At 39.7% G+C, this 27,673-nt stretch overlaps 1 protein-coding gene across 4 annotated transcripts in view; it reads left to right on the forward strand.

Annotated features, from left to right (window-relative positions):
• Positions 1-27,673, forward strand: part of LOC122787814 (signal transducer and activator of transcription 5B-like) — a 2,227,565-nt gene that overhangs the window by 330,077 nt on the left and 1,869,815 nt on the right. For all 4 annotated transcript variants that reach the window (XM_044054718.1, XM_044054719.1, XM_044054721.1 and 1 more), the window contains one exon: positions 2,574-2,613. In XM_044054718.1, the coding sequence (XP_043910653.1) occupies positions 2,574-2,613 (40 nt within the window). Of the gene's footprint in view, positions 1-2,573; positions 2,614-27,673 lie in introns of those variants that run through there.

Genomic DNA, 27,673 nt, shown 5'->3' on the forward strand with positions numbered 1-27,673 from the left:
CATAGTATCTGATCCTGGGTGTTTGTGTTAATAAAGTTCAGGAAGTATATCTGAGTTTTAGAGGCAATGTTAAGTTTCCCAGTGTATAGAGGGGTTGGTCTAAGTGAAAAGGTAACAACTAGCTACAACAAGTATTTGTCAGCAGTTTAAGCCCCCTTGAGTATGTGCCCCTTTCAAGCCTTTCTTGCTACACATATTTTTATTCATAACTTGGACTTGGTCTTTGATTTTTTTTCAAATACATTTATTACCTTGACATATAACACAGTGACATAAATTATATGCGTATAGTTATAAAAATGCAAACAAACCATTCCATAGATTTTTTGTGTATTATACATGTATTGTTTATTTTCTTAATTGTTCATTTTGACATTTACTTACATTTCTGTAGACTTGCTTTCCCTGAAATTTAACTCCTCTTCCTTAAAACAATTCTTTATCCATTGTTCTCACAGGTTCCATTTATTTCAATGTTGCTTGCTCTTTCCCTTTTCTAAAGATCCCACCTCCAGTTCTTTTATCTCCTTAACAACATTCAGTAATTGTTACTTTTCATTTATCGTTTGACTTCATTTCCAAATAATTTATTTTGTCAACCTTGGTCTTTCAATTTGAGATTATGAGCAGAAACTTGGTAGTGGAAACTCTCCTGGTCATGACCTGAAACTTGATACTGGAATCTTGTTTCCTGGTCTGTGTTCTGCCTCAGACTCTGTCTCGCTCGCTGTCTCTCATTCAGTTCAGGGTCAGCCAACCCTGTTTGTTGCCAGAGTCTGGTACATTCCTGGAGTTGTGGTCTGCTCACCCCCAGACTGTTTAGCCCTTGTACAACACCAGGAGCTATAGGATTGCTTTGCTGAATATCCAGAGGAACTGCTTGGAGTCTGATACTGTGATATCTCAGAATACAGTAGGTTTGGTAGCCTCAGGTCATGTACACCCAGTCCATTTTGTACCACATAAGGCATGGTTGAATCATGCTTTTTATAATGGGGGAGGATTGAGTAAAGACTAGAACACAAGTGGCATTAAACAGTTCTTATTGACTAATTTGGCCTGTGTAACCATTTTTAGATGAGCAGGCAGAGATCTCACAGAAGCAATCTGTTCAAATGTCTCTGGAGATATTTGAAGTGGCAGACAGATGGGCTGCAGTCTTCAAGGTGGTCAGGAAGCTGTGCAATCCAGCCTGCCACTTGGAAGGTTTTATCCTTTGAGCAATGTGATCTTGCTGCTGATTTACTTAGCCTTAGTCAAACTGTGCATCATCCATAGTGTGCTCAGTTTGTGTGGGCTGTTCTAGGGAGCCCTTGCTGTCCTTGAATTGATACGTTTTTGATACCTTATTATGAAGACCTCGTCTCTGGTTTCCACTGTGTGCCACTACCTATAGATTGGAGCCTTGGATTTCCAGACTGCTTTTGTCATGTATGAATGAACTTGATCATGTCCTTTGCCAGATTTTCATAGTTCCTTTGAAAGATGGGGTAGTTACATCTCTTCCTCTCCTAAAGTAGGCTCCAGTCACTCCCATCCTGAAAAATGTTGATCTTGATTCTTATGATTTGGACAGCTGTAGACATGTATGTAAACTTTTTTTTAAATAGATCTTAAACAGGTTGGACTGTTTGAAAGAATGACATCAGTGACCCATTCCAGTTTAGTTTTCCTGCTCAACGCAGTACTGAGGCAGCCTTTGATAAGCTTTTCAGCAGTCTCCTTATGTTGAAGGGTAAACATTTTTCAGTCTTGTACTGGTTGGAAGTGTTATCAGCATTTTGATACATTTGGTCATGGGATCTGGCTGGATTTCTTGCAGCATCACCGGTGTGGTTTTGGATTAGTTTGCCTCCAACAAGTCTTGAGCATACAGAGTTTCAGGGATCAAGTCCTCTGGTCCTACTCGGTCACTTGCAGTCTTCAGCAGTCACTGTTTAGTTTGTACATGCTCCTTTTAGAAGATGCTGTTCATGGGAGAGTTTTATATTATGTTTGTTATGCTGATGACTCGCAGGAATACCTATCATGTTCATCATATTGATCACTGCTGCAGTAGCGTAAGCTATAGAGGCTATCCATAAGATGTAACAAGCAGCCAGCTTACAAAGCTTCAGGGCACCTTCCACGTGCCCATAGCTTGAGCTGACTAAAGATAGTTTTCGGCACCAAGCTCTTCAGAGCTTGTATGCCAACTAACAGAGGGAGGCTAAGCTCAGAAAGGATATTGCTAGGAACAGCGAAAGACAAATGTCCACACTCTGACATAAAAAACACAAAAAAAGGGGGGAGTTTCTATTGCAGCAGTAATCATTCGAGCATCTACTGCTATGCTAAGTTTACTTTATACAACTGCAAGTAATTCCACAGATGTTTAGAAGCAAAGCGGTTGTTTTAGCTTTTAATTTTCAGACTGCCATTGTTGAGTGTTGAGCTTTCTGCACTGGCTTTTAATTACATTTCTGCATTTCACAATTATATAGGTTAAAGTATTTTTACATTATTGCGTACAGTGTGACACTTTAAAATAGATACTTCGGCTTTTTACTTCAGTGCTTGTTTTTTCTTTGTAGATTTTTACAGAAGATGAAAGAAGAAATCAAGTGTTTCACTGTGAGTAGTAACATTTAATTTTGATTTTGGTTGTAATAATGTGCCTGTTTGTTTATAAATGAGGAAACTTTTCTGTGTGGAAGATCTAAGATTCCCTAGAGTTCAGAAACCTAATAAAGACCATACTGACATAGCTTTTTTAAACAGATATATAAATGGAATGGTGAATTTTTATACTTTATTCTGTTTATTTATTTTTTTCCAAACTTCTTCTGTTTGTGTCACGTTTGTAATAAAGAAGATTTGACTTGAACTAGCTTGTGCTTCCCTACTTTCATTAGTGGATTTATACTTTGCAAAGTTTTAAAGAAAGTATTTCTACCACCCGTTATTAGGTTGGATATTCACAGTATGGTCTTTATTAGATGCCTGAACTGTGAGGCATCTTCGATCTTCCAAACACAAATTTTCCTCATTTGTTTTTGGACCCAGTATATTGACTTATTGGGTTTGAGACTTAAAGGGACACCATGGAGACTGTTTCTGTTTGTTGCATGTACATAAATCTGTGTGCTCTTGTGTGCATTGTGTCTCAGTCTTCAGTTATGCAGGTATGTATTGTATTTGTTAATAGAGTTAGATCACTGATCCAGATGGACCTTTTCAGACACAACCTTGGGAGTAAATAGTCAAGAAACCTATAGTAGCATTAAAAAAAAAAACATGCAGACGTATCTGACCAAAAAATGTAACAACAAAAATATGTACACTACAGTAAAGTTTCCGTTAAGCAGAAATTAAGCAGCCAGCAGTTTTGATTGGCTTGTATGCCTGTATATGAGACTATCAGAAATTGCAAAGTGGAGTCACTTCTACTCATTGCGGAACAGCCCACATTGAGTAGAAGTGGCTGCTGTTTGCTATTTTTGATAGACTCTTATGCCGGTATATGAGCCCATCAAAAATTACAAAGTGGAGCTTCTTCTGCATTTTATTAGTTTCTTTGTAGAAATAGTGTAGGACATGCTAGTTTTTATGTAAATGTTTTTATGTATATAGGGAATGGCTCTCAGTATTTGGAGATTAGAACATCAAAAGTGTGATTGCTGAGAGCAAATTTATTATGTTGAGTTCAACAGTATAAAATGCTGACGGGGAGAGACTCAAGGTTGCATAGGGAGTGCTGAACTGAAAGTTTATCTGTGAAAATTGAAGCATTTTTTAAGTTGTTAGAAGGGACCCCAGGAGCAGGTCCACTGTTTTCTGAACAGGATTTTTTTTTATTTGCTTTTGTTTTCCGGAAAGTCCATCTGGGAGCTGAAATGCCCATTTTCAGCAGAGATCCATGGAGAAAAGCTCCAAAACAAGGATGTAAATACCTTTTTGATAATTTTTGTTGACCGTTTTTCTTTTAAATTATTTACAAATTATTTCAAAGCAGAATGTCAACAAACATCATTTACAGAGCGTATCAGATTAAGGAAATGCATGTTTCCAAGATACTGTAAGTGGAATCAAAAATACTGTAGTAATACACTTTTGTATAGAATCCGCAGTAGACAGAGTCAGGGTTTCATACTTCAGAGTGCAGGTGTTGTACAGTTGCATAATTTATTAGTTGCCAGGTGAAGTTTTAGGGTGGATTTGAATTGTTGCATGTTATTTAAAAGCCTGATGTGGATTCTCTAATGCTTTTGTTAAAATCGGGCAGTAATTGTGACGAACAAGAGTAACAAACTGACATTTTGTTGGGAATTATGTATAGGGAAGATATCAAGTGAAACAGTAGCAGTAGTATTCAAATTATGAAAGCAGTATTCTTTTCCAATAGAAGTCCCCACCTTTTGGAGTCTGAAAATGGGGGGAAAAAGTCCAGGCTGAAAAGTAAGTTCATTATTGCCTTTTTTTCTCCCATTGCTGACCTTTTTTGTTCAGAAGCATAGCTCACTTCTGTAGTACCTGGGGTTGAAGTCTATACTGCTTTCTCGCCTCCCCAGCTCTTCATTGAAGAGGAAAACAGAGTCCTGCTTGTGTTCCACCCTACCCCTCCCCTCCTTAGCTGAGGAGCAGTTAAAAAAATCACTTTCAGGTACCTGGAGCCAGTCAGGTCCACATTTCTCTGTCCTGCCCTTTACCCTCCTTCCTGAGATTTAACTTTGGGGGAAAAATGGAAGAAACAAATATATATTTTTTTCCTCCTTTGAAACTGTAGCAAGTAATCAGTTGCTACAGTTTGTACTCCAGAGAGTGCTTCAGTGTAAGATTTTAGTTGAGGGGAAAAAAAAGCAAAACTATTCCTTTTTTTTTTTTTTTTTTTTTTTTTTTTTTTAACCTGGGACAGTTGCCCCTTTGCAACACTCTAGCAATTTGCTTTTTATTTATTGGATTTTATTATCTTGCACAGTAAAATATTTATTTACTGTTATTCTAACTCGTATGGCAAAAGTTAACAGGAAATTAAATACAAAATTCTTATATTACTTTTTTCCCCGCACATATGGTATTTTCTATCCTCTTCTTCTAATTATAGGTACCCACTGATTTAACCTTCAGTTCATAAGGCCTTCTGTATCCAGGCCATTGATATTCTATTCATTATTTTACTTAAACTCCTGACTCAAACCATGTTTGACCACCTTCAGTGATCTCTTTGGTCTCTATATTGAAGCCAGTAGGATCCATTTATTATGTCCGTCAGTAACCATTTAAAATCTCGGGACTTCCAGTCCCAAAATGCGTAGACTGAATGGAAGAAAATCCAGAGTTACATATGCTAATTATGAGAAGGCCATTTCTTGTTATATTCCCTTTTCTCTGAAGTATGTCAGTCTTAGAGTTGGTATGTATGAGTTTGGGGGTGTGGGTGGTGCTTAGGGGTACTGCAAAAACTAGTTTGAAGGCGAGCAATGATCAGTGGCGGCTGGTGACTTCAAATTAAAGGGGGGGGGCTGCAGGAGACAGCGGAATGGGTGGGGCCAATGGGAAGAGGTGTGGCCAACTAGAAAGGGGTGGAGCTATGCTCAAAAACACAACAAATGGAACTTTAAATATGCTGCCCTGTGTGCCAAACCATCATTACAAGAGTCCAGTCAAGACAAAATGAAGTGTAGAAGAAAAAATATTTCAATGCATTGGCTACTTGACAGCTTACTTAATATCTAGATGGAAAGAAAAAGGTTGTGAGGCATGAAAAAATAAATTACTTTTAAATACATTACTGGAATACTAGTCAAAATCAAGCATAAATAAAAGCAAGCTTCTCCTTGCACTGCAGTTCTAATTATAACTTGTATTCAGTTTTATAAAAGTGCCAAGTAACATGCTGAAAGTAGAAATCTCTGTGATACTCCCACTTGTAAAAATGTTTCTTATCCAAAAAAGACCTGCTGCCTGACAACTATCTACTTGTTTCATGGGGAAAACATGATCAAAGTAAAAAATGAACAAACAAGAGACAAGCTCAAGATAAATTGCTTAAAGGATTACTGCACAGGTTATGGACCACACATGATTGGCATTTTGTTTAGTTTACGGGTAAAGCCTGCAAAGATGACTGCAAATCTCCAACAAATGTAATGAGTTTCTGAAAATACTATAATCCTGTCCTTTTATTACAAATATTGTCATATGCATTTCAATACTTAAGGCTTGTACATGATCTAGTTATGTAAATATTCTCTGCATGGCAACAACAAAAAGGCTTTCGGTGTTGTTAATTATTTAACAGTATGCTTATTAAAGGTTACTTGCACCTTACAATCTCAGACTAGCTTACCCGATGGTCATTAAAACATTGCTACTTAAACACAAAGCAACAGGGCACTGTGACAGCATGCATTTTCTGAATAAGAAGCTTAAATCAACGGTATAAAAATATGACCGAAAACCAGAACATTCTGCAAAATCAAGGACAGATGAAAAGCCACTGTCGTACTTGTGTCTGCCTTGGATGGGGGAATACTCTGCACATTTACACTGCATAACTACTCCTTGCCTTGCTTGGACATATCCAGAGTCACTACATGGGGGAGTGGGGTGCAACAAGTATGTCAGTTTGAAATGTCTCTGGCTGATGGTGATGGCTCTGACACTCATATCTCTCAACCTCAGAGCAAGAAATCTGGACAAAGCCGTACATAGAAGTGGGACACAGGCCCAAAAATAAGGACAATTTTTAAATACTGCTCTTATAAACTTAGAAAGATAATAAAATAGTAGTAGGTCTTGCATTAGTATGACATTTCTGAAGGGTATGAAATCTGAAACTCAAATGTCTGCCATTATTTTCTAACTTCAATCTTTAATGATTTGCCACTAATTTGGCAGAAAACCACAATTTTATGAAAAATGGACCAAAAATGTGATGCAAAAATATAAAATTGCCACACAATACAACTGGGAGCATGTCAAAGAAGGGACACCTTTTTAATATTAGTATTGTTAACTTGAGCAGCTGACAAAATAAGAGCATCTACATGCATTTCTGAAATAAAAGTAATCTATAACTCTGATCTTTACAGTTATTTATAATTGTAAACCCTCCGCATTTTCTTCCAAAATTGCCATTTTGCGGAAGAACTATTAGGGGGAGAGCAATATTTTGAGCCAAAATTGGGGACAATTGAGAGGTTTGGATATTCCTAATTCTATAAAGCGATTTATTTGCATGTACCTCTCAACCTTTTAATGCAGGAAATCTAGACAAGGCCAAATAAATATTTTGGGGGAACATACAAACAGTACTAAAAATTGCTCTTGTATAAACTTAAGACAGTTGATAGAATAACAGGTCTAGCTTTAGCATGCATTTTTCTGAAGGTTATAATGTCCGAAACTCAATGTCTGTCATTATTCCTAAATGATTTGCCAGAAAACCACAAATTTTGAGGAACAAACCAAAAATAAGAAGCAAAAATCTATTAATTCTGCAAAAATATGGACAGTTGAGAGGTATAGTTCAGCTGGGGCTGTCTGAGTTTGCTGCCCTCCCCCCCCTCACAAAATCATGGCCGAATGGAGCCTCCCCCCTGCAGCCATTCCAATGTCACATTCCTTGGTTAATTCGCCCCATTTACCATAAACACTGTAATGTGCATACTGCTTTACTTCTGCGATAATTTGGATTTCATTTGAAAGTTTTATTTTGCATTTTACAGCACAGACCCTAATAGATATCTGCTAAACAAAGCAATGCAGTCTGACAGTGTAAATAGACTTAGCATTAAAACTTCTCTGCCCTTGAAACTCACATTAATTGAAACAACATTGAAACCCACATTCAAAGAAAATACATTTTGCCAGCGGCAGATAAAGATCAACTTTGGGCTGTTTTCAAATCATAGACTCCTTGAACACAAAACATACATATGCTCTTTGATGCACCTTCCTGATTTTATTAAGTTATATTCCTTGTACAATACAGTACAGTTGTTAGAGGGCATTTTAAATTTATTGTTTTGAACATTTTTTCCAGTAAACAATGAAACAAAATGCATGCACCAATAATGACAAAACTGACCAATTCAGAACATTTCCATCAAAGTCTACTCAAATTTCCATTTCCATCATAAAAGTCTATTCAAACTTCTACAGTCCACCAGTATCAGTCAATATGCACAATATCTGAAGATAAGTCATCTAAATTCCACATTAAAGAAATCTTTAACTAATGAGGTTGCTGCTAGCAAACATCTTTACATGTCATTGTTTCATCTACAGATAAAGTGGTTGTTGCCCTTGAGGAATAAATTGCCCATGTTGCATTAAAAAAATGATAAGCTAGTAATGTTGCAGTAGGGAATGGATGGCAAACTGACAGGTTCATAGTTACTAGGTATCTTTGCCAAAAAGGACTGCAGCATCCACCCCATTTACAACACAGTACAGTATCAGCAATGCATCTACCTACTGTGGGAGTAGACCCCCACAGCCGTCTGCATCAAAAGCAAGTACACTACCTATTGTGCTATTAACAATGCAAGTAGACTCACCATAAGCAGTACTAAACCTTTGTTCCCCTGCAGCTCTCAACTTCTTGTAAAATCTACTCGACACTTCACTCTATATCTGAACTTTGCAGCACAAGAAATCTGGAAAAAGCCAAAATTTATTTGGGGTGGGGGGCAAAAGCCCAAAACCAGGGACACATTTTAAATATTGCTTGTATAATATTGGAAAGTTGCTACAATAAAATGCTGCTTTACTACCATACATTTCACTTCCAAGCCTTAAACCAAGGGGAACCCTGTGCAAAACGGTCAGAGCAAAATACCACTATGCTAAGTCAGCTGTTTTGTGAAAGAGAGGAAGACAAACTTAAATGACTACCATTTAGTGAATTCAGTTCTCACCATAGCTGTCAACCTCTTAGCACAAAACACCTGAACAAAGCCAATAATGGGGGAATACAGCCCCCAAACATATTCAGTTCTCGCCATACTTCTCAACCTCTTAGCAAAAAACACATGGACAAAGCCAGTAATGGGGGGAATACAGCCCCCAAACATATTCAGTGAATTCAGTTCTCACCATAGCTCTCAACCTTAGCACAAAAAACCTGGGCGAAGCCAATAATGGGGGAATACAGTCCCAAAAATAAGGACAAATTTCAAATATCCATGTTATAAACTTAAGTACTTTCTGAAGAATATGAAGTCTGAAATTCAAATGTCTGTTTTTATTTAACATTTGTTAACCAGGAAAGTCTGACTTGGAACAAAAGCCAATTTTCAGCAGAGCAGGGAGAAACACTCCAGGCACGTCTTTGTAAGATGGGAAGACATGCAGACTCCACACAGAAAGCACCCCAGCCAAGAATCAAACCAGAGAACCTGTAGCTGTCAGGCAACAATGCTGCCAGTGCACCACTGCACTACTGACTTTGCTAGCAACAACAAACATACAAAAAAACACAGATTTTATGAGGAACAGAACAAATATGATTCAAAAATCTGCAAATTTTTTACAGATGGTGGTGGGTAGGGAATTCAGGCCCTTACTACCTGCACACAAGGTACAGGGTTCAAGCCTGAGTATTCTCTACCCACCACCATGTGTTCTCTCTAGCCACCTGTATGTAGCAATTGGGGCATTTTTTATATATATATATATATATATATATATATATATATATATATATATATATATATACACATATATATATATACACACATACACACATACACACACACACACACACACACACACACACACACACACACACACACACCTCCACCTCCATTTGTTCATAGCACCCTACCTCCACAGCAGCAGCAGCTCCGTTTGTTCTCCCTACATAGACCGGATCAAACTCCGTTCGTAGCAGCCCCAGCAACTCTGGTCATCCTCTGTTGCAGCCCACGCAAGCTGTTTCCCAGTGAGATGTCACGGGCGTAGGCTGGAACCTCCAGCCTGCAGGCGATGCAGTCCGGTGACCTTCCGGTCCGTGCGGTCATCACTGCACAGACTTCTGGGCTGGCAGGGTGGAGATCCCGGTCTTCCCTGTCCGGACTGCCTAACTCAGCAGTCTGAGTGTTCCGAGTAAGTTCTGAGTACCAGGAACTCCAAGCATGCATGACTGGAGTTCCGGGACTCATGAATTTTTTTTGTTTGTTTTCTTTCTATGGTGGGGTGGACTGTTTTTAATTTTTATTCTTTTCCTTTTATTTTTCTACAGGTGGGGGTGCTGCAGTCCTATAGCACGAGCCACCCCTCTCAATGATGTTCGATGTTTTGCTTTTCTCTTAATTTTTTGTTTCTGTCTCCATCTCTGGACTCTGCAATACAAGTCTTGATTTCAGTAGGGAACAATTTCTTTCTAATTTAATCCACAAAAAATACTCTTCCTGCTTAGCTAAATTTAGCTAGCTTGTCTTCCAACTCATTTACATCAGGAAGTACTGGGATAATTTAAGTTTTCATCTAGGAGTTATTGCCTTCTTTACTGTTACTTAATTTGAAAGAGCTTCTCGCAACTAACCCAATCTTAAGTTGCCAGGAGGCCCACCATATACACTTCAATTGTCTAGTCAGTTTCTGGATCACAATTCTCAACAATTGTTGAATGTCTCTTCCATAACTGTACATTCCAAACACTATGCATTTCCAAATATCTGTGTGCTACTTGCATTTCCAGTTTGTATTTTCTACTTCTCGAGTCCCATGACATTGTCTAGCGGGAGTATTAAAATAGTTACAAAGCATTCCAGAGGACATTTTCTGAGCATTCTCGATTTTGTGACATGCTTAGGGGGGTTAAGATTCCGTTCTATTTGTATCGGTTAATACTGATGCTCAAGTGTTTATTCCATTTTTATTTAGGTCTTTCTGATAATTTTACTGAAGAACAATCTGATGTACTCTATTTCGCATACATCGGGCAGGTACAGTTTCTGTGGTGAAGAGTGGGAAAATCCTTAATCATGCCGGACAGGGATGGGCAGAGCTGCTTGGAGAAAACTCCCCTTACAGAAGTGTAGAAATGCAGGTAAGGCTGGGGAAACCACTGGGGCTGGAGCGGATGACTACTCCTGATGGCTGTCTGAATAATGACCCCTCCCTGTTAACCCTCTCAAAGGTGTTGATGAACAAATGGGCCAGTTGAATGAGGAAAGGGCTGATTGACAGGTGGGAAGTGAGAGTACTAAAAGCAAAGATACTTGTGAATGTGCACACACACTGTGAGACTTCTCTTACAGATTCAGCAGGAAAGTCAAAACCTCATCTGCAGAAAGTGCCGTTTTTTTTTGCTACCCATTCCAGTTGCAGTCTTCTGTTTGTGAAACTCTCATGCTGCCTATGACTTCAAATATGAAGTAATAAGCCGTAGGACAACCTTGTCATGTTCCTGTACACAGCTGAAATGCTTTTTGATAACATGCATGTCGCTTTGGCTGTTATTACCTGTGTGATATTTAGCAAGAATAGCAAACATTCTGCAGAAACTCCTCTCTGTAAGAGAGTCAGAAAAAAGGCATTCAGCTCTGACACAGATCACTTCTGCATTCAGGCTAAAAATCAAGGATCTGATTTTGCCAGTGGGGATGACTGCAAGTCAAGGTACAGAAGATAGGCAAGAGTGGGCTGAAATTTACTGGAAAAAACTGGCAAAGTAACCAAGTTATTGGGAGCAAACAACTAGGGAGGGAAATGAAATGGTGGGATGAGGTCAAGAAGTTTGGAGTACAGGTTGGAGAATGCCTTGCCCTGTCAGGGATGGAGGTCAGAGAATAGGATTTCCATATCCCCTTCTCTTTACCCAAGTGAAAGACCTGCAGTGGAGTTTTAAGTCAAATATAGGACAGAAGCTGCTACCAAAGGGAATAATTATAAGGTCATATAAAATATTGTGTGATAATTAAAGAAGCAATCGGACGAGGTTAGAAAAGGCTGGGAATACAGATTGGAAAAGCAATTTACAAGTGAGCAATGGGAGGACATATGTACAGTTTGCAGGTACGCTGCAAAGTCCATAAGGTTTAGGATTTTTGCTTGGAACTATTTACGTAGGTATTTTTATACCCAAAGCAGACTTCAAAGATTTTTTCATCTGGAAGATAGCAAATATTGGAGGTGTGATGGGAAAGAATGAGATAGTTGGTATTATCAAATAATGGAGGTGTGATGGGAAAGAGGTGATTGGGAACATGTGTTTGGAGAGTTAATAAGTTTTCAGATTTTACATTTTCCCTATAGGGTACTCTTTCGGAAGTACTGGTGGAGCAAATGACTGTAACTAAGGAAATTATTCTTCTGACCTGGTTACAGGATCTGACTTGCCTAGACATAGTAAGACCTTAAGTTTAATTCTGGCAACCAAAAAAATGCAGTTACTAGAAAGTGGAAGTCAGAATCTAAACCAGCTGTATTTGAAATATTGATTTATTATAAAAAGAGATAAAAGAAATAGAAGAGCAATCTCTTAGAATGGGAAGGTGCAAATAACATAGAAGTAAATGGAATTTGTAGGAACAATACATGCAGAGTAATGTTTAGGAGGAGGAATAAAGTTTGAGGAGAAGCAGGAATTGGTCAATCTTTAAGTTGGATTGAAAGTCAGTTGTTAAGAAAGAAAACGTAATAATGTAATGTGCATTAATGGAAAAAATGGCAATTTTTTTTCTCTTTCTATTAATGTATGTATGCCTTATTAAATTTACTACCAGTGTTCAAACCGATGACTGTCCAAGAACACCGAGAAATTAAATTCATTATTATAAATATTTCCCATCCAAATAGTAAAGTTTTTATTTAAAGGAAGTCTAGTTTGATGATCATCTTATCACAATAGGTAATCTTTTCCAGATACCAGATATAATGTGTGTCAAAAATTTACTTCTTGAGGTCCTGTTTACATTGATTATAAAATTTAAGTGGTCATTTTTAAGATCTCTAATATTAGTCATTGAGGCATTAAAATTATTTATTTTATTTATTTTACATTTGTTTACTGGGAAAGTGTGACTGGATATAGGTCCTTTTTCTGCGGAGGCCCTGGGAGAAAAGCTCCTAATACAGATGAAATTGATACATCTGTCAATTTTGTTTACATCAGTAATTTTAAAATGGATAACCGTATACAGTAGCTTGATAGTCATTAACAATGCAGTAGCTTAAATAGTCATTAACAGTGTAACAAATGCAACAGTTAAATGCACTTGCATAAGATACAAAAATTGTGACTTGAAGCCATTTATGTGTTCTAATTTTGCAAGGCCTCAAAGCTAAGGCTATAATAGAGGTTAATGTAAAAGGAAGTCTGAGTAGTTAATGAGATTACAGAAGTAGAGTGTGTACAATTGTGGGAAGTAGAGTAATGAGAGAAAGAGAGAGTATAAAGTGATGGGAGATAAGGCAATGGAAGAGAGCGGTAGGAAGTAATAGATGTAAAGACAGGTAGCAGAAGGTGGATTAATAAGGGTAAGGATGTAATAGAAATTAGAGAAATGTGTGGTATAAGGAATGAATAAGATTTGGCTAGGGAAGGGATGGGGTAGAAAAGTGGGAGTAAACAAAGTGCTAAGAAAGAGGGGATTAGTGATAGAGCAGTAGGTTGTATAAGGGATTAGTTGTGGTTGTCACAGTTACAGAGCCTTGATTGCTGTAAATGGGATTTTAAGGGTTTTTTAAAGGAGGCAATAGAGGTTGTGGTGGAGATGTTGGGAAGGTTGTTTCAATGTTTGGCAGTAGTTCAGCTATATAGGGATGTACTTGCGGAATTATTGGCTTTGGTCACATTTAATAGGATCTTTTGAATGGATTGTAGGACTCTGATTTTGGTGCTTGTGTGTATTATGTTTTGTAGAACTGGGTTTTTTAAGACAGTTGTCATTAAGTGTCCAAATTGCTTTACCTCAAGTACTTGTGTATCTAGTTCATTAACCTAAAAAAAGATGATGCAATTCCATTCTTAACTTACTGAGAATAAAATTAGCCCCATAATTACTCAAATGAAGGTGATCAATAGCAAACATTCCATAATCTTTTATAAACTGTTTACAATATTTTCAGTATTATATTGTAGTTGGTGTCTATATAAACATCTCAATCATTTGTTCAGTAATTCAGCATTTGTATACAGATAGTAATTCCATCTTAAACATCTTGATTTTTTGTTTTTCACAATCCATTCCCTATTTTCCGGTAATGTGCTTTTGCTTTTATTTAGAGACATGTTTGCCTGATCATTTGTTCAATAGTGATTAAAAACAGAGGTATAACAAACCTTGCCCAATAGTAATTTACTTGGTAATCAAGGTATATCTGTTAACGTTAAACCTAGAAGACATGAGCTAGTAATTTTGCTCAGATTTATATCCTTAACTATCTTAAAGGTTTAAAGATTGAATCTGTCAAAAAAAATCTCTTCATTGTTTAAAAAATCTTGTTCACCAAGTATAGTTGTTTTTTTAGAATTGTTAAAAAGTATTACTTTTTGTGATGATGTGAGGTATTGCCAGCTATGCCAGCAGAAGTAGGGCAGTGGATGTGTAACGTGTGCCATCACAGCTGGCTGGAATTTTGTAAAGCATTGTATGTCATTTGTATATCAAAACTGATTTATACAGATGCTTGTGCTGAAAAATGTATTTGTAAAGCTGCTTGTGTTTAAAAATGTGCCAACAAGTGTGCTCTGCTGGACAGAAGAAGAAATGTACATGTATTATTGTAACTGTTTAAATGTTTGTTTTAACAGAGGATACTGGAAGAGAAGAGGTTAATCTAAATCCACATAACTTTGAAAATAGTTTGAAATTAAATTGCCTATTTTAGGCCATAAAGATTGCATCTTACAATTCTCAGTGCAGCCAGAGACAGAAAGTCTGTATTAGGAAGCTTTCAGCATTGTCTTTGGGTTGAACCAATTGCTACTCTGGAAGGGTGAAGGTTTGAAATTGTATGACTTCCAGGAGCTGCAGCAGATGTTAGCAAGTGTGTTGTGTGTGTGTTATTGACACAAGTGCTAAATCCTGAAAGTTTCTAGCCGGGGGGGGTAGCACGGGAATCTGAAATCAGATGAGCAAATGTATATGATTTCATTCTGTAATCCATCACTAAAATTGATATTTTAATGCAAGGTGAGACTGAAGTCTCATTGCAGTTTGTTTTTGGAACCTGGCAGAGAAGGACCCCATCACCTACTTCGTCTTGCCTTCACTCTAGTGAGTGAACCAAGGAATAGTAATTCTTTAGATCAGTCAGGAAAATATAGTGAGATTAGTCAAGTACTGTTTTTCTGCATCTGTGTGAATCTATTTGTCTGTTATTTTAATATTTCCTGTGATTGAAACAGTGGTGTTTACTATTAAACATTGTGGCTGGTCCTTTAGAGAATATTTTAATCTCTGAAAGGACTTGTATATATTTGGTGACAACTCTGGCCGCTCCTGAATGCCTTGCTGTTGGTCAAACTACCATTTGCATTAATATTAATTTCACTCAGTATAATTGAGTACCCTTGCAAGAACCTTAGAGTAGCTGGCTTTGTGGAGTGTCTGGTGGCGGTGTAACTACGTTATAGTCTGGGCAGAAGAGGGCATAGCTAGTAAATCTGTGCCAGCCTTTCCCAGGTAGGGGTGTCTGCCTCTCTCTGTGTCTGTGTGTCTCTGTCGGTGTGTCTCTGTCTGTGTTTCTCTGTCTGTGTGTGTGTGTCTCTCTGTGTCTCTGTGTGTGTGTGTCTCTGTGTGTGTGTGTTCTGTGTGTGTGTGTGTGTGTGTGTGTCTGTGTGTGTGTGTGTGTGTGTGTGTGTGTGTGTGTGTGTGTGTGTGTCTCTGTATGTGTTTTGTGTGTGTATCTCTGTCTGTGTGTCAGCTGATTGGAGCAGGGACATGAAGCACTGGATGTTCTTCATGTTTCACTGTTGCAGTCATTACATTTGGGTAATCTGCTGGCAGGTTGCCCTCAGTCGGCCCGAATTCCAAAGTCTTGGGTCCTGCGTCGGTTGCTGTCTCCTTTTTCATGACGTCAGGTCGTCAGGGGTATAAAACATACAGCCGACGCCATTTCCTTTCGTCTTTCTTGCCATGCGGTGCCCGAAGCAGAAGCCTTTCGCAAGTGCCAGTCGGCCGACTACTGAAATATTCGAGTTTGAGTTTCAGAACCGAAGTCTTCACTAAAGCTAAGTACCCCGTTGGAGAAACTTTTTTCTTGCTCCATACCGATGTCAGAAAAAGTTAATAATTGTATTACTTGTGGGAAGCAAATACCTCATAAGGATTTCCATTTATACTCTGTATTCCTTGCCTAGGCCCTGATCACAACGTGCCTGGCTGTTGGTTTTGTGCTAGATTTAACCAATGCACTATTAAGCGTCGGTATATTTTTGCCACAAAGTATTTTGGAAACAGATTTAACTACCCAGAAATGTTGTCTGATAGCAATCCGACTACTGGAGTACATAAAAAATACAAAGAAAAGGACCGAGAAAGGCAGTCGAGATCCAAAACAGACGATGAAGCTTCTCCTAAGCCAGTCGCCGGTACTCAGTGAGGAGCTTTCGCAGCCCCTGATACCCGCTACCTTGAGTCGCAGGCCTCTACCGATATCCATGTGGAGTCCGGCATGCCGCTAGATACTCAAGGTATTGGACCGACGGATGTATCTCGCTCGGATGGGTCCAGAGCCGCTGAGCAGGCACCAGCTTCTGAGGGCGTATTCAGACCTCAACATTTGTATATCAAACCGACGACTGCTACAAAACCAAAGACAAAAGCAACTTCTAAAACTAAAAAACCAATGCATGAGCCACGTGCACAGGCCTCTACGCCTAAAAACAGATTATCAAAATGGCTGAAGACCTTATTACCTTGATCAGGGGTACCCATCCTCCTCCAGATAGTAGGCAAGACACTGATTATGAATCTTCAGATCAGGTTTCTGATTCCTCTTCTGATCAGGAAGTATCTATACCCCCTATGAGGATTCTGATGCAGAGGAGTCTATACCATCTGCTTCTCCTCCTGAGAATTATTCATTTGGGGAAACCTTGCATACTTTGAGGGAACATTTTCACTGGGAGAGTCAAGACTTCTCAGAAGCAAAAAAGAGGCTCAGGGATTTCCTTCTCCCTCAGCACAGGCCTTTGGCCATTCCCCCTGTTTTAGACATTGTGGATGATGTGTTTTCAGAATCCAGTTTGACCCCTGACTCCTTACCTCCAGCTCCCAGTAAGCCTGACAGATATTACAGGGTCCCTGACTCACATACATTTTTATTTAGAAACCCTGCTGCTGATCCTGAAACTATTTCACAGGGTCCAAAGGGTGTTAAGGCCTCAACAGCAAAAAATCCTACCCCCTCTGACAGAGATTCAAGGGCACTGGACAGATGGGGAAAAAAAGGTTTATACATCTGCAGCCTTGGCAATCCGAGCCTTAAACTGTCAATTTCATATGCTTAAGTATCAACAACATGTTATGGGATTGCTGAAACAGAAAATGATGATTTCTGAATGTGCAGAAAATAAAGAATTGCAGAAATTATCGCATGCAGCTGAACAGGTTGAAAAGCATACTTTGCAATGTGGTTTTGACTCCTTAGAGGCCTCCTGCAGGGCCGCAGTTACTGGATCTGTGATTAGGAGGCATGCCTGGTTAAAGGAACAACATTTGTCTGATCATGTTAAAGCTAATTTGCTAGATGCACCTTTACAGCATGATACTCTGTTTGGTATTAAGGCAGAAGAGGTTTTAAAGAAAATGGAAGACAAAGCTAAGTCTATGCAAACTGTTAAAGACTTCTTATAAGTGCAGCCACTAAGATTCAGTAGACACTAGCCTACAAAAAATTGGTCCTTTCCTGTGTCAGACAGAGCTCAAAGAGGAAAATCCACACACCCAAAAGGTTCCAGATACCAGGCACAAGATTCATACAGGTCAAAGCAATGGGGCGCATCTACCTCCAGATCAGGAGGAGATAAAGCGCAAACCTACAGAAAACAGTCCCAATGACTTCCCTCTGCCTACACCAAGCACTTATCTTTTGGCAGCACCCTTAGGGGGAAAATTAGTACTTTTTGCTTGAAACTGGCAGTTAATAACCCAGGACAAGTGGGTACTAAACATAGTATCACAGGGATACAGATTTCATCTCCACACTCTGCCAATAGCAAACAGTTGGCTAGATCTGCCCAAAAATCAATGGTCAGAGGCACAGAAACAGGTTACGTTCCTCATGGATATGGGGGCCATTCAACCAGTACCAGAACAGGAAAAAGGACAAGGTTTTTACTCGAGACTGTTCTTGGTACCCAGAAAGGACTAGGCCTGGCAGGCCAGTACTGGATTTATCAATTTTGAACACATACCTGGGCATTCAAAAATTCAAAATGCTGACTTTGCAGCAGCTTCTGCCTATGCTGGGCAAGAATGCTTGGCTGGTGACATTAGACCTAAAAGAGGCATACCTGCATGTCCCAGTAAGACAATCGTGCAGAAGATACCTCAGATTCAAGGCTGGCTTAATGTATTACCAATTCTCTGCATTGCCCTTTGTGAAGACCCTGGGTCCAGTAGATAAGCCAAAGTGCCTGGCACCAGTAATTGCATTTTGCAGACAAAAAAGTATACAAATATACCCTTACTTGGACGACTGTCTCATTCAAGCAGAGAGCAAAGACATTCTTCAACACCTGGCATTTGTGAAAAGGCTTCTATCATGCCTTAGGGTACACAATAAACGAAAATAAATCACAACTGGTACCCTCTCAAAATATAACATTACTGGGTGCAAGCTTGAATACAACTGCCCAGATGGCTTACCTCACGCCAGACAAGCAAAGGCAACTGACTACTTGCTTCAAACTGATGGCAACAAAAAACCAGTTATCTGCAAGACAAATTCTGCAGGCTTTGGGCTTCATGGCATCCTGCATCCTGCTGATTCCATATGCAAGACTGCATATGAGGAAACTTCAATGGTACCTAAAAGGTTTTGTGAGTCAACTTTCTCACAGTCTGGAAACAATGATTCCTCTCATTCCTTGCCTACAACAGGAGTTTCTGTGGTGGGCAAAGGCATATCACCAAAACATGGGACGGGTCTTCACTCTACCCCCTGCCAGCCAAACCTTAACAGACGCATCAGATTATGCCTGGGGGGCCCACATGGCAGGAAAATGCATTCAGGCATATGGACCCCAAAACAAATGCATGTACATATCAACCAGAAAGAGATGCTAGCTGTTCAAAATGCCCTAACAGCCTTCAAGGACTTACTTCATCCAGGACAACTACTGATAAAGACGGACAACACCACGGTCATGTGGTATATAAACAAGCAAGGGGGCACACACTCATACCCCCCTTTGCAGATTAGCCATGGCACTGTGGGGGACAGCTTTGACCTACCAAATACATCCTCAAGCTCAATTCCTGCCAGGAAAGCAAAATTCTCTGGCAGACGATTTAAGCAGAAACCTTGTGGACTCTCACGAGTGGAAACTAAATCCACAAGTCTTCAGCATGATAACAGAGAAATGGGGGAGCCAAGACATAGATCTATTTGCCTCTCCTCAATTATCAATTGAAAAGATTCTGCACAAGGACTTGTCACATACAAGCATGGAAAGTGGATGCCCTATCCTTCAGTTGGAAAAACCTATCAGTTTACGCATTTCCTCCTCTGCCTCTTCTTCCCAAGGTCCTCTTAAAAGTCAGACAAGAGAAACCAAAGATGATAGTAATTGCCCTCCCGGACTGGCCCCGCCAATACTGGTACCCAGTCCTAAAGAGCTTGTCTCAATACCCAGCTTGGACCTTACCTCAAAGACCTCAACTACTGTCCCAGCAAAATGATCAGATCCTGCACAATCAACTCCAGACACTGAACCTGGCGGCATGGCTGATCATGTAGTTATACAAACAACTCCTCTCAGTAAAGCTGTGATGGATGTCATTCTGGAAGCCAGAAGGCCTAGTACTAGAAAATCTTATGCTGATAAATGGAAGAGATTCTGTGCTTGGAATCAAGCACAAGGAACTGATACAGCAGAACCAAATATTCCTCAGATATTACAATACTAAAATGAGATGCTTGACAAAGGCCTATCTTTCTCATCAATTAAAATCCATGCCTATGCCATTTCGGCTCATTACAATACAAAGCCCCCAATCTTTTCTCATCCTTTACTAAAGCAGTATCTTAGAGGAGCCAAAAATTTAAGGCCTCCTAGAAGATCACCATTAACTGCATGGGACCTCAATTATGTATTGGAAAAGCTCACCCTGCCTCCATTTGAACCAGCTGCTACCGCCGATATAAAGTTCTTATCATGGAAAACAGCTCTGCTACTAGCAATTACTTCAGCAGGAAGAGTTTCAGAGCTACAGGCCCTCATGGCTGTAGAGCCTTTTATCATATTTTACCCAGACAGGGTGTGTCTGAGGACAAATCCTACATTTATGCCTAAGGTTTTTTCCAAACGATTCATCTGCCAATCTTTTATCTAAATCCGCAGAACAAGGGGGAGAGAATTCTGCATTCCTTGGGCGTACACAGACAGCTAAGATTCTACTTGAGAAGGACTAAAACTCTAAGAAAAACTGAGCAGTTACTAGTAACATATGCTGCAGGATCAGAAGGCAAGGCTATTTCAAAGCAGACATTTTCAAAGTGGATAAGCCACTGCATCATTTTCTGCTACTTACATCATGGTAAACCTGTGCCCAAGGGCATTAGGTATCATTCCACCAGAGCTGCAGCTACTTCAGCAGCCTTTCTCAGAGGAGTACCAACCAAAGACATTCTAGAGGCTGCTACTTGGAGTTCTGTTCACACCTTTACAAAGCATTATCATTTGCCTCTCTAAGTCCAGGGCAGGCTTTGCTACTGCAGTTCTGCAGGGCCTTATAGCCGCACCTAATGCTGTTTAATTCCAGCCTCCCAACCATAGTTTTGGGATTCTACCCAAATGTAATGACTGCAACAGTGAAACACGAAGAACATAGTACAGTTGTGTACACTTACCATAAATGTAGATGTTAGAGTGTATTCACTGTTGCAGTCCAGGTTACCCTCCCGCCATCCCCCTTTCATTCTGGAGTTTATCTTTCCTTCTCGGTCTTCTACAACCTATGTGGTGTATTTGGTTGTAGATGAAGGTAAAGTTTGTGAGTGTGAGTGTGATGTTTGCTACCTTTTTGGGGGCACCTGACATCTGGGGCAAGAAAAACTAAAGAAAATGGCGTCGGCTGCATGTTTTATACCCCTGATGACCTGACGTCATGGAAGAGGACACAGCAACTGACGCAGGACCCAAGACTTTGGAATTCAGGCCGACTGAGGGCAACCTGCCAGCAGATTACCCAAATGTAATGACTGCAACAATGAATACACTCGAGCATCTACATTTATGGTGAGTGTACACAACTGTACTTTTCACAGAGATAGTGGTAGAGAACTTGGCTTGGACGCTCTGCTGAGGTCTCAACTGTATAGCCAGTGGAGACTCTTACTGGGGACCTGGAGGGAGACCAAGAAATCCAGACCCCGGTTTGAGTGTGTTCCTTGTGTGCTCTTAAGGGAAATTGTGTCTGATGCATAGAGCTGCATCTGGAAATACTTGGTGTATCCATTTTTGTTCCAAGTGAACGTCCTTCTCCAGTGCCAGTAATGAGGATTCAGGCTCCTTGATTACTGGCCCAGAGTGGGGACGTCACATTTATAGCTACAGATGAAAACACTTGAAATTTCATTACTTTCCAATGTTTTACTCTTCAGTTCCTTACATGTCATTATAAAGTTCATGATAGATGTTACTGGATTTGTTTAAGATTGTTACCGAAAGATACAAATTTGAAGAATGTATAATAATGGAATTGTCCATGTTAATGGGTGAAACCTCTACTTTTCTAATCTCTCCAATAGTTGGTGGAGATTGTTGTTTATTTGCAGTGCTCTTGTTCTCTGTAGCTAAAACTTGCATTTCTTTGCTGTCTTGAAGACTTAATAAAGAATAATGTTTGTCTTCAGATAAGGTTGTCACATTCTGAGATTGATCTGAAATGAGCTCTATCCTGTTTCATACACAATCATTAGAGTGCACAGTAGCCAATACATTGAGATCTCTATTGGAGACCATAACGTCTCTCTGAATTTAATGAGTTGTATGAAGGACAGCTTTTAAGAACCTGAGTCCAGCTTATCTACTGATAAACATAAAGAAAAAGTGTAAATATTTTTATGTAAATGTGAATGATTAATGGAATCTTTTCTTTTAACTGAAGTTCTGTTTGTTAGAAAAACTTGTTTACAGCTAGCAAGATTTGGGAGGGTGGCATAATGGTTAAGGTGTTTGCTTTACAAACACAAGGTGCAGGGTTTGAGTCTCACAAGGGAAAATTGACTAGACTTAAAATAGCTTGCAAGGGCAGTTAGCTTAGTACTAGTCTATGAACAGTTGTCTGTCCCCTCAACCTGCTGTCTCCATTTTTGATATTTGAGTCAGGTGAAGAAATAGCAGGAGAAAGAGTTTCTACTTCATTAGCTAAAACATGACAATCATAGTATAGTGAGTTAGCTACTTTAGATGAAACAGAATTTGGATTTAATATTTCTTGTGTCTTAAGTGATGGTTTAATAAAGGTGTTTAAAAAATAATTCAAGGGCCTCACAAAGTAGAATTTAGCACTTTTGTCTCTTTATTAGAAACTTCATCAGAATCTAATAGAGATTAAAGTGCTAAATTCTACTTTGTGTGGATTCCTGACTTCTTTCTGTGGCTTTACAGTTTTTGTGACTGTTTTTACTTCAGTTAATTCAAGGGCCTGTTCTCATTTGCGTTATCCAGTAGTAAAGCAGCAGTTAATGTATTGTTGTATATCACACTGGAGACCCACACTGTTGTTGTTTGTCTTTCGGCTTTTTCCCGGTAAAGGGTCACCACAACGGAACTCCGGTCCGCTAATGATTGGCAGTAGATTTTTACGAAACGCCGAGGTGCTAGCTCGACATCCAACCTTCAACAAAGGCACGCCCATTTACGCACGCATGTCTTTCGAACGCAAACCCAACCACGGGGAGGATATGCAGACTCCACACAGAAGGCACTCCCAAGCCCAGCCGAGAATCGAACGGGAGAACCTCTTGCTGTGAGGTAACAACACTACCGCTGTGATTTCATATTAATCAGATGTGGTTAGTGTGTTGCAGTCCTAGGTACCAGTATACCCATAAAAACCTTTATAAATAATGATTAAGGCCTGAAAAATTGCTACTGACAGATGCAATAGTTGATCTTTTCCTTCCTTTAGAATGACAAGCAATTGTTTCCTTCTGTTTTGCAGGAATTTACTGACCTTGTACAACTTAAACTTTTTTGTTATTTTTCTTATAGCATTACTGCTTGCAGCAAAGCCTCTTCATGGGACTTTCCTAACTTTGGCAGTAGGATTTTGTTGAAATACTTTTGCATATTTAGATCATGATCATAATCTGGGGGTTCTGTGTCACTGTATACATTTAATACAGTATTCCGTAAAGCTCTTCACAATCTCTGTAAGGTTCTTGGTGCACCTCCCAGTGTGATTCCTTTATCCTAACCACTGCACATTCCACTTTTTGTTGCCTTAATTTCTGAGCTAACAAGTTCTGCGAACACAGTAAGTTATTAAAATGGGTCGTAAATATACCTTGCTAAAGTCAGCTGTCCTGTCCAAGAATTTCAGCTGTTTTTCATTATCTTCTTCCATCTGATTCTCCATATCGCTGTTTGTACATTTTCATCATTAGATCACTGTTCCAGTAGTCTGGGCTGCATCCTGCCAAGGACTGGATGTCCAGCCAATATTCAAAGCCTTTTGGGCACCTTCCACATGCACCATATATCTGAGGGAGCATGCGGGCAGGTTGGTATAAAATCAGATGTACAAGTCCCAAAATTCAGAATTTTCATGCCCTTGAAGATACCAATCAGACTCTGTGGTTTGCTGGTATTCTTGTTGATCTTTTGGCAGATGAGCACCCTTTTGGGGACTTGTCTTCCACACTTGTGTGAAAAGATTTCTTTGTTTTTTGCTTATGTTTAGGAGAAAGGGAAAGTGTTTGGATGACAGATGCTGTATAGAGATTCCCACACAGCTCGTTTCATTTGCTTAGGAGCGTCTTTCATTGTCTACTCTTGTTTACTCCAAAAATGTTAAAATCTGCTCAACTCCCTTAATCTTAACCAAGAGAATCACATTTTTAAGGCAGTTAAAGTGACCATGGCTTCAGGTACCAGTACCCTTCAGGTTCCCAAAGAAAAAGAAAACCTTAAGAGAAGTCCCTGAAGTGTCTTCTGCTGCATGCCATCTTTTCCAGTCCTAGATGGAGGACTCCACTGTGGCCATTTAGAAGTTCTCATTCTGCTTCTTTCGATTCTCTTGGTGCTGCTTCCTGGGACTATGCTGAGGATAATTAGTCTAGTGTTATTCCCCCTCCCACCCCCAGGCCAGGTATACATCGTTAGTAAAGAGAAGAGAGAGCCTCACTTGGTGATCTTTTGAAGGTCCAGATGGCATCCCTAGAGTGCTAGGGAAGAGTTATGGGCACCAGAGGGGATATCCAAATATTTGAGTCTACCTGGAATTTCTTTTTAGATACTCCAAAAAAAAAAAAATACTGGGAAACGGTCTCTCCTCCTACAGCTCCTTCTTTTAAAGATTCTAGGGAGGAATAGTTTTACTTTGCTAAAGTTTTTTTAAGGTCTTTCAGTCTGCTTAACCAGCTTCTCATTCAAAAAGGAAGAGATCGTCCTCTCCTTCAGACAGTGAATCTCAGTCTGATATAGAGGAGATTGGGTTTGTTTATGCCTCCCAGGTGAAGTCAGATTTGAAGAAATTATCTCTGTAGATTCTCTAGTGGAAGAAATGTCTTTTTCTGACACCATAGGCAGGTTGAAAGACCTCTGTCCAGTGATAGGAAAAAGAAGTATCTGATGCACAGAGCAGTTATGACATTTTTACAGGTGGAAACCCCAAAGCCATTTGCTGTATCTGCTGTCACTGGTTCACCTGACAGTTTGGTCTCTGCACCTGAAAGCTACTCTGACTTTACAAGGTACCACAGACTGACAAATTTATTTTCTGCAACCATATGTTATTTCCTTGGCCAAAGTCTCTAGCACTACATACCTAGTGCTACAAATCCTCTACCTTTAGACAAAGAGGAGCGACTTTTGATCTGCCCTAGCATTCATTAACATTTAATTGTCAAGCACATATAGCTAAATATCTTCTGTGAACTTTTTCCAATATGAATAAGGCAGTTTTTGAGTTGCCCTCTTCTGATATCAAATCCTTATTACTCCCCATGATTTCTTCAGTCAGACGCGTCATTAAGCTTTCTTTGAAATGGTGTTACGATATTGTGGATGAAGCATCAAGAGCTGGTGTAATGGCCTCAGTTATGTGCAGATAAGCATGGCTAAGATTTCAAAGTTTTCCTTAAGATGTTTGCGTCCAAGATATTACCAAGGCTCTGTCTTGACACAGGGAGTAGCAGTGAAATGCTTGCACTATGAAGTTCTCAGCTGCACCAATGGTAAATGCTTCATATGGACTAACACCTTTGGCTCCAGTGGGCCTGGCACTGGTGTCTGTGGCCCCATGAGCCACTAGGCTTGAGGTCAAGGTTAACTTGGCATCCAAGTTGACACTAGGCAGTCAATTATGTTAAGAAAATTGGCATCAACAACAATGAAACAGGTGGAGAATAGCCAGATGAACCCAGATACCAAAATAGTCCAAATAGCATACAAAAATCAGGATTCAAACATCAAAGTTTAATGCACAAAATACTACAAAGCATCTACTATATGTATGTATGTATGTGTATGTGTATATATATATATATATATATATATATATATATATATATGTGTGTGTGTGTGTGTGTATGTATATATATATATATATATATATATTTGCCAGCCAATCAGAAAAATAAATACCTCAAACAGTTAAACAATTTAAAAACTTTAAAGCAAAACATGATAAATATATGCATTTTATACATAAAACCTTTTATATTTTAAAATGGGCTTTATACTATTGACTTTACTCAGACCTGGTGGTACATCTGTCCTAAAAAATTGTATCCACCTATATTCCGCTCTCTCAGTTGTACTGATAATATCCCCATCTCTCCTATTCTTAAAAATTCTCTGAATTATCCTAAATCTAAAGCTATGTTCATCACCGTGCTGTAGAATATGCTGAGTAAGGGTATTTGTTTCAACTTTCCTGCGAATTTCTGATAAATGTGATGAGATTCTTTCTGTAAACTTAGTTTGTTTTACCTGTATAAAAACTCCCAACATTTTATGCAGTTAGCCAAATATATAGCATTCTAAGTATCACATGTACCAAAAGTTTTAAAAACAAGTCTCATATTTGATATTGGATGAATAAAATCTGAATGTGCATTAATAAACTTACAATATACACATTTATGACCAGGGTAGTGCACTTTTGCCTAACACATATCTCTTTTGTATCTGTTTTCAAAATCTTTGTCACTTGTTTTGTTGTTTGGCTGATGTTCATCGTGCATACAGCTGCAGTCATAACAGATGGGTTATCCTGCCGTCAGGCGGGTCCTCGGTCGGCCGAATTCCAAAGTCTAGGTCCGGCGTCGGATGTCGTCGCTTCTTCCCTGACGTCAGTGCGGCAGGGGTATAAGAACCAGCCGACACCATTTTCTTCAGTCTTTCTTGCCGCGCGGTGCCCGAAGCAGAAGCAGTTCGCAAGTGCCGGTCGGCCAGCTCCTGAGATTACGAATATTTTTCAGCCGAAGTCTTCTGGGGAAAACCTTTCTTGCCTCAGACCGATGTCAGACAAAGTTAATAATTGCATTTCATGTGGGAAGCATATACCGCATAAGGATTTCCATTCCTTCTGCATTCCTTGCTTAGGCCCAGACCACGACGTCTCGGCCTGTCGTTTTTGTGCTAGAGAGTTCGCCCAACGCTATTTTGGTAAAAAATTTAATTACATTATGTCGTCGGATACTCCGACTCCAGTTTTGAGTAAAAGACGCAAAGATAAGGACCGACATATGAGGTCCGTGACTTCTACCAACACCACGCTAAAACAGGCTACAGGTGCTCCGGTTCTCAGCGAGGCACTTACGCAGCCCCTGAGTACCGATGACGCTTCTTTAGCGGTGTCTTCTGTGCCCGAGGTCGCAGGCTCCTCGGCCCCCACCCCGGCTACAGATACTGACGCCACTCTTGGCGGGGAAACTCAGAGTTTAGACAGGCCTGCCACCTCTCAAGGTGTCTTCAGGCCTCCTTCTTTTTCCATTAAGGCTTTCAGAAAATCTAAAGCAGCCATGAAAACTAAAAGACAAGCTCCACAGAGCCCCTCTCAAGGCCCCATGCCTAAAAAACAGATGCTCAAAATGGATGAGGATTTGATTACTCTTATCAGGGGTTCTCAACCCCCCTCGGACAAAAGGCCCATATTGGAGGAAGACCTTGGACCAGGCCTCTATTACCTCAGAACATTCTGAGGATCAGGAATATTCATACTCCCGTTTTGAAGATTCTGATGTGGAGGAGTCCATTCCCTCTGTCTCCCCCCCTGAGGACTATTCTTTTGGTGAAACCTTGCATACCTTGAGGGAACACTTCCACTGGGAAGGC

This window comes from Protopterus annectens, chromosome 13.part0 (genome assembly GCF_019279795.1).
Source record: "Protopterus annectens isolate FY-2018-M chromosome 13.part0, PAN1.0, whole genome shotgun sequence".
Lineage (NCBI taxonomy): Eukaryota > Metazoa > Chordata > Ceratodontiformes > Protopteridae > Protopterus > Protopterus annectens.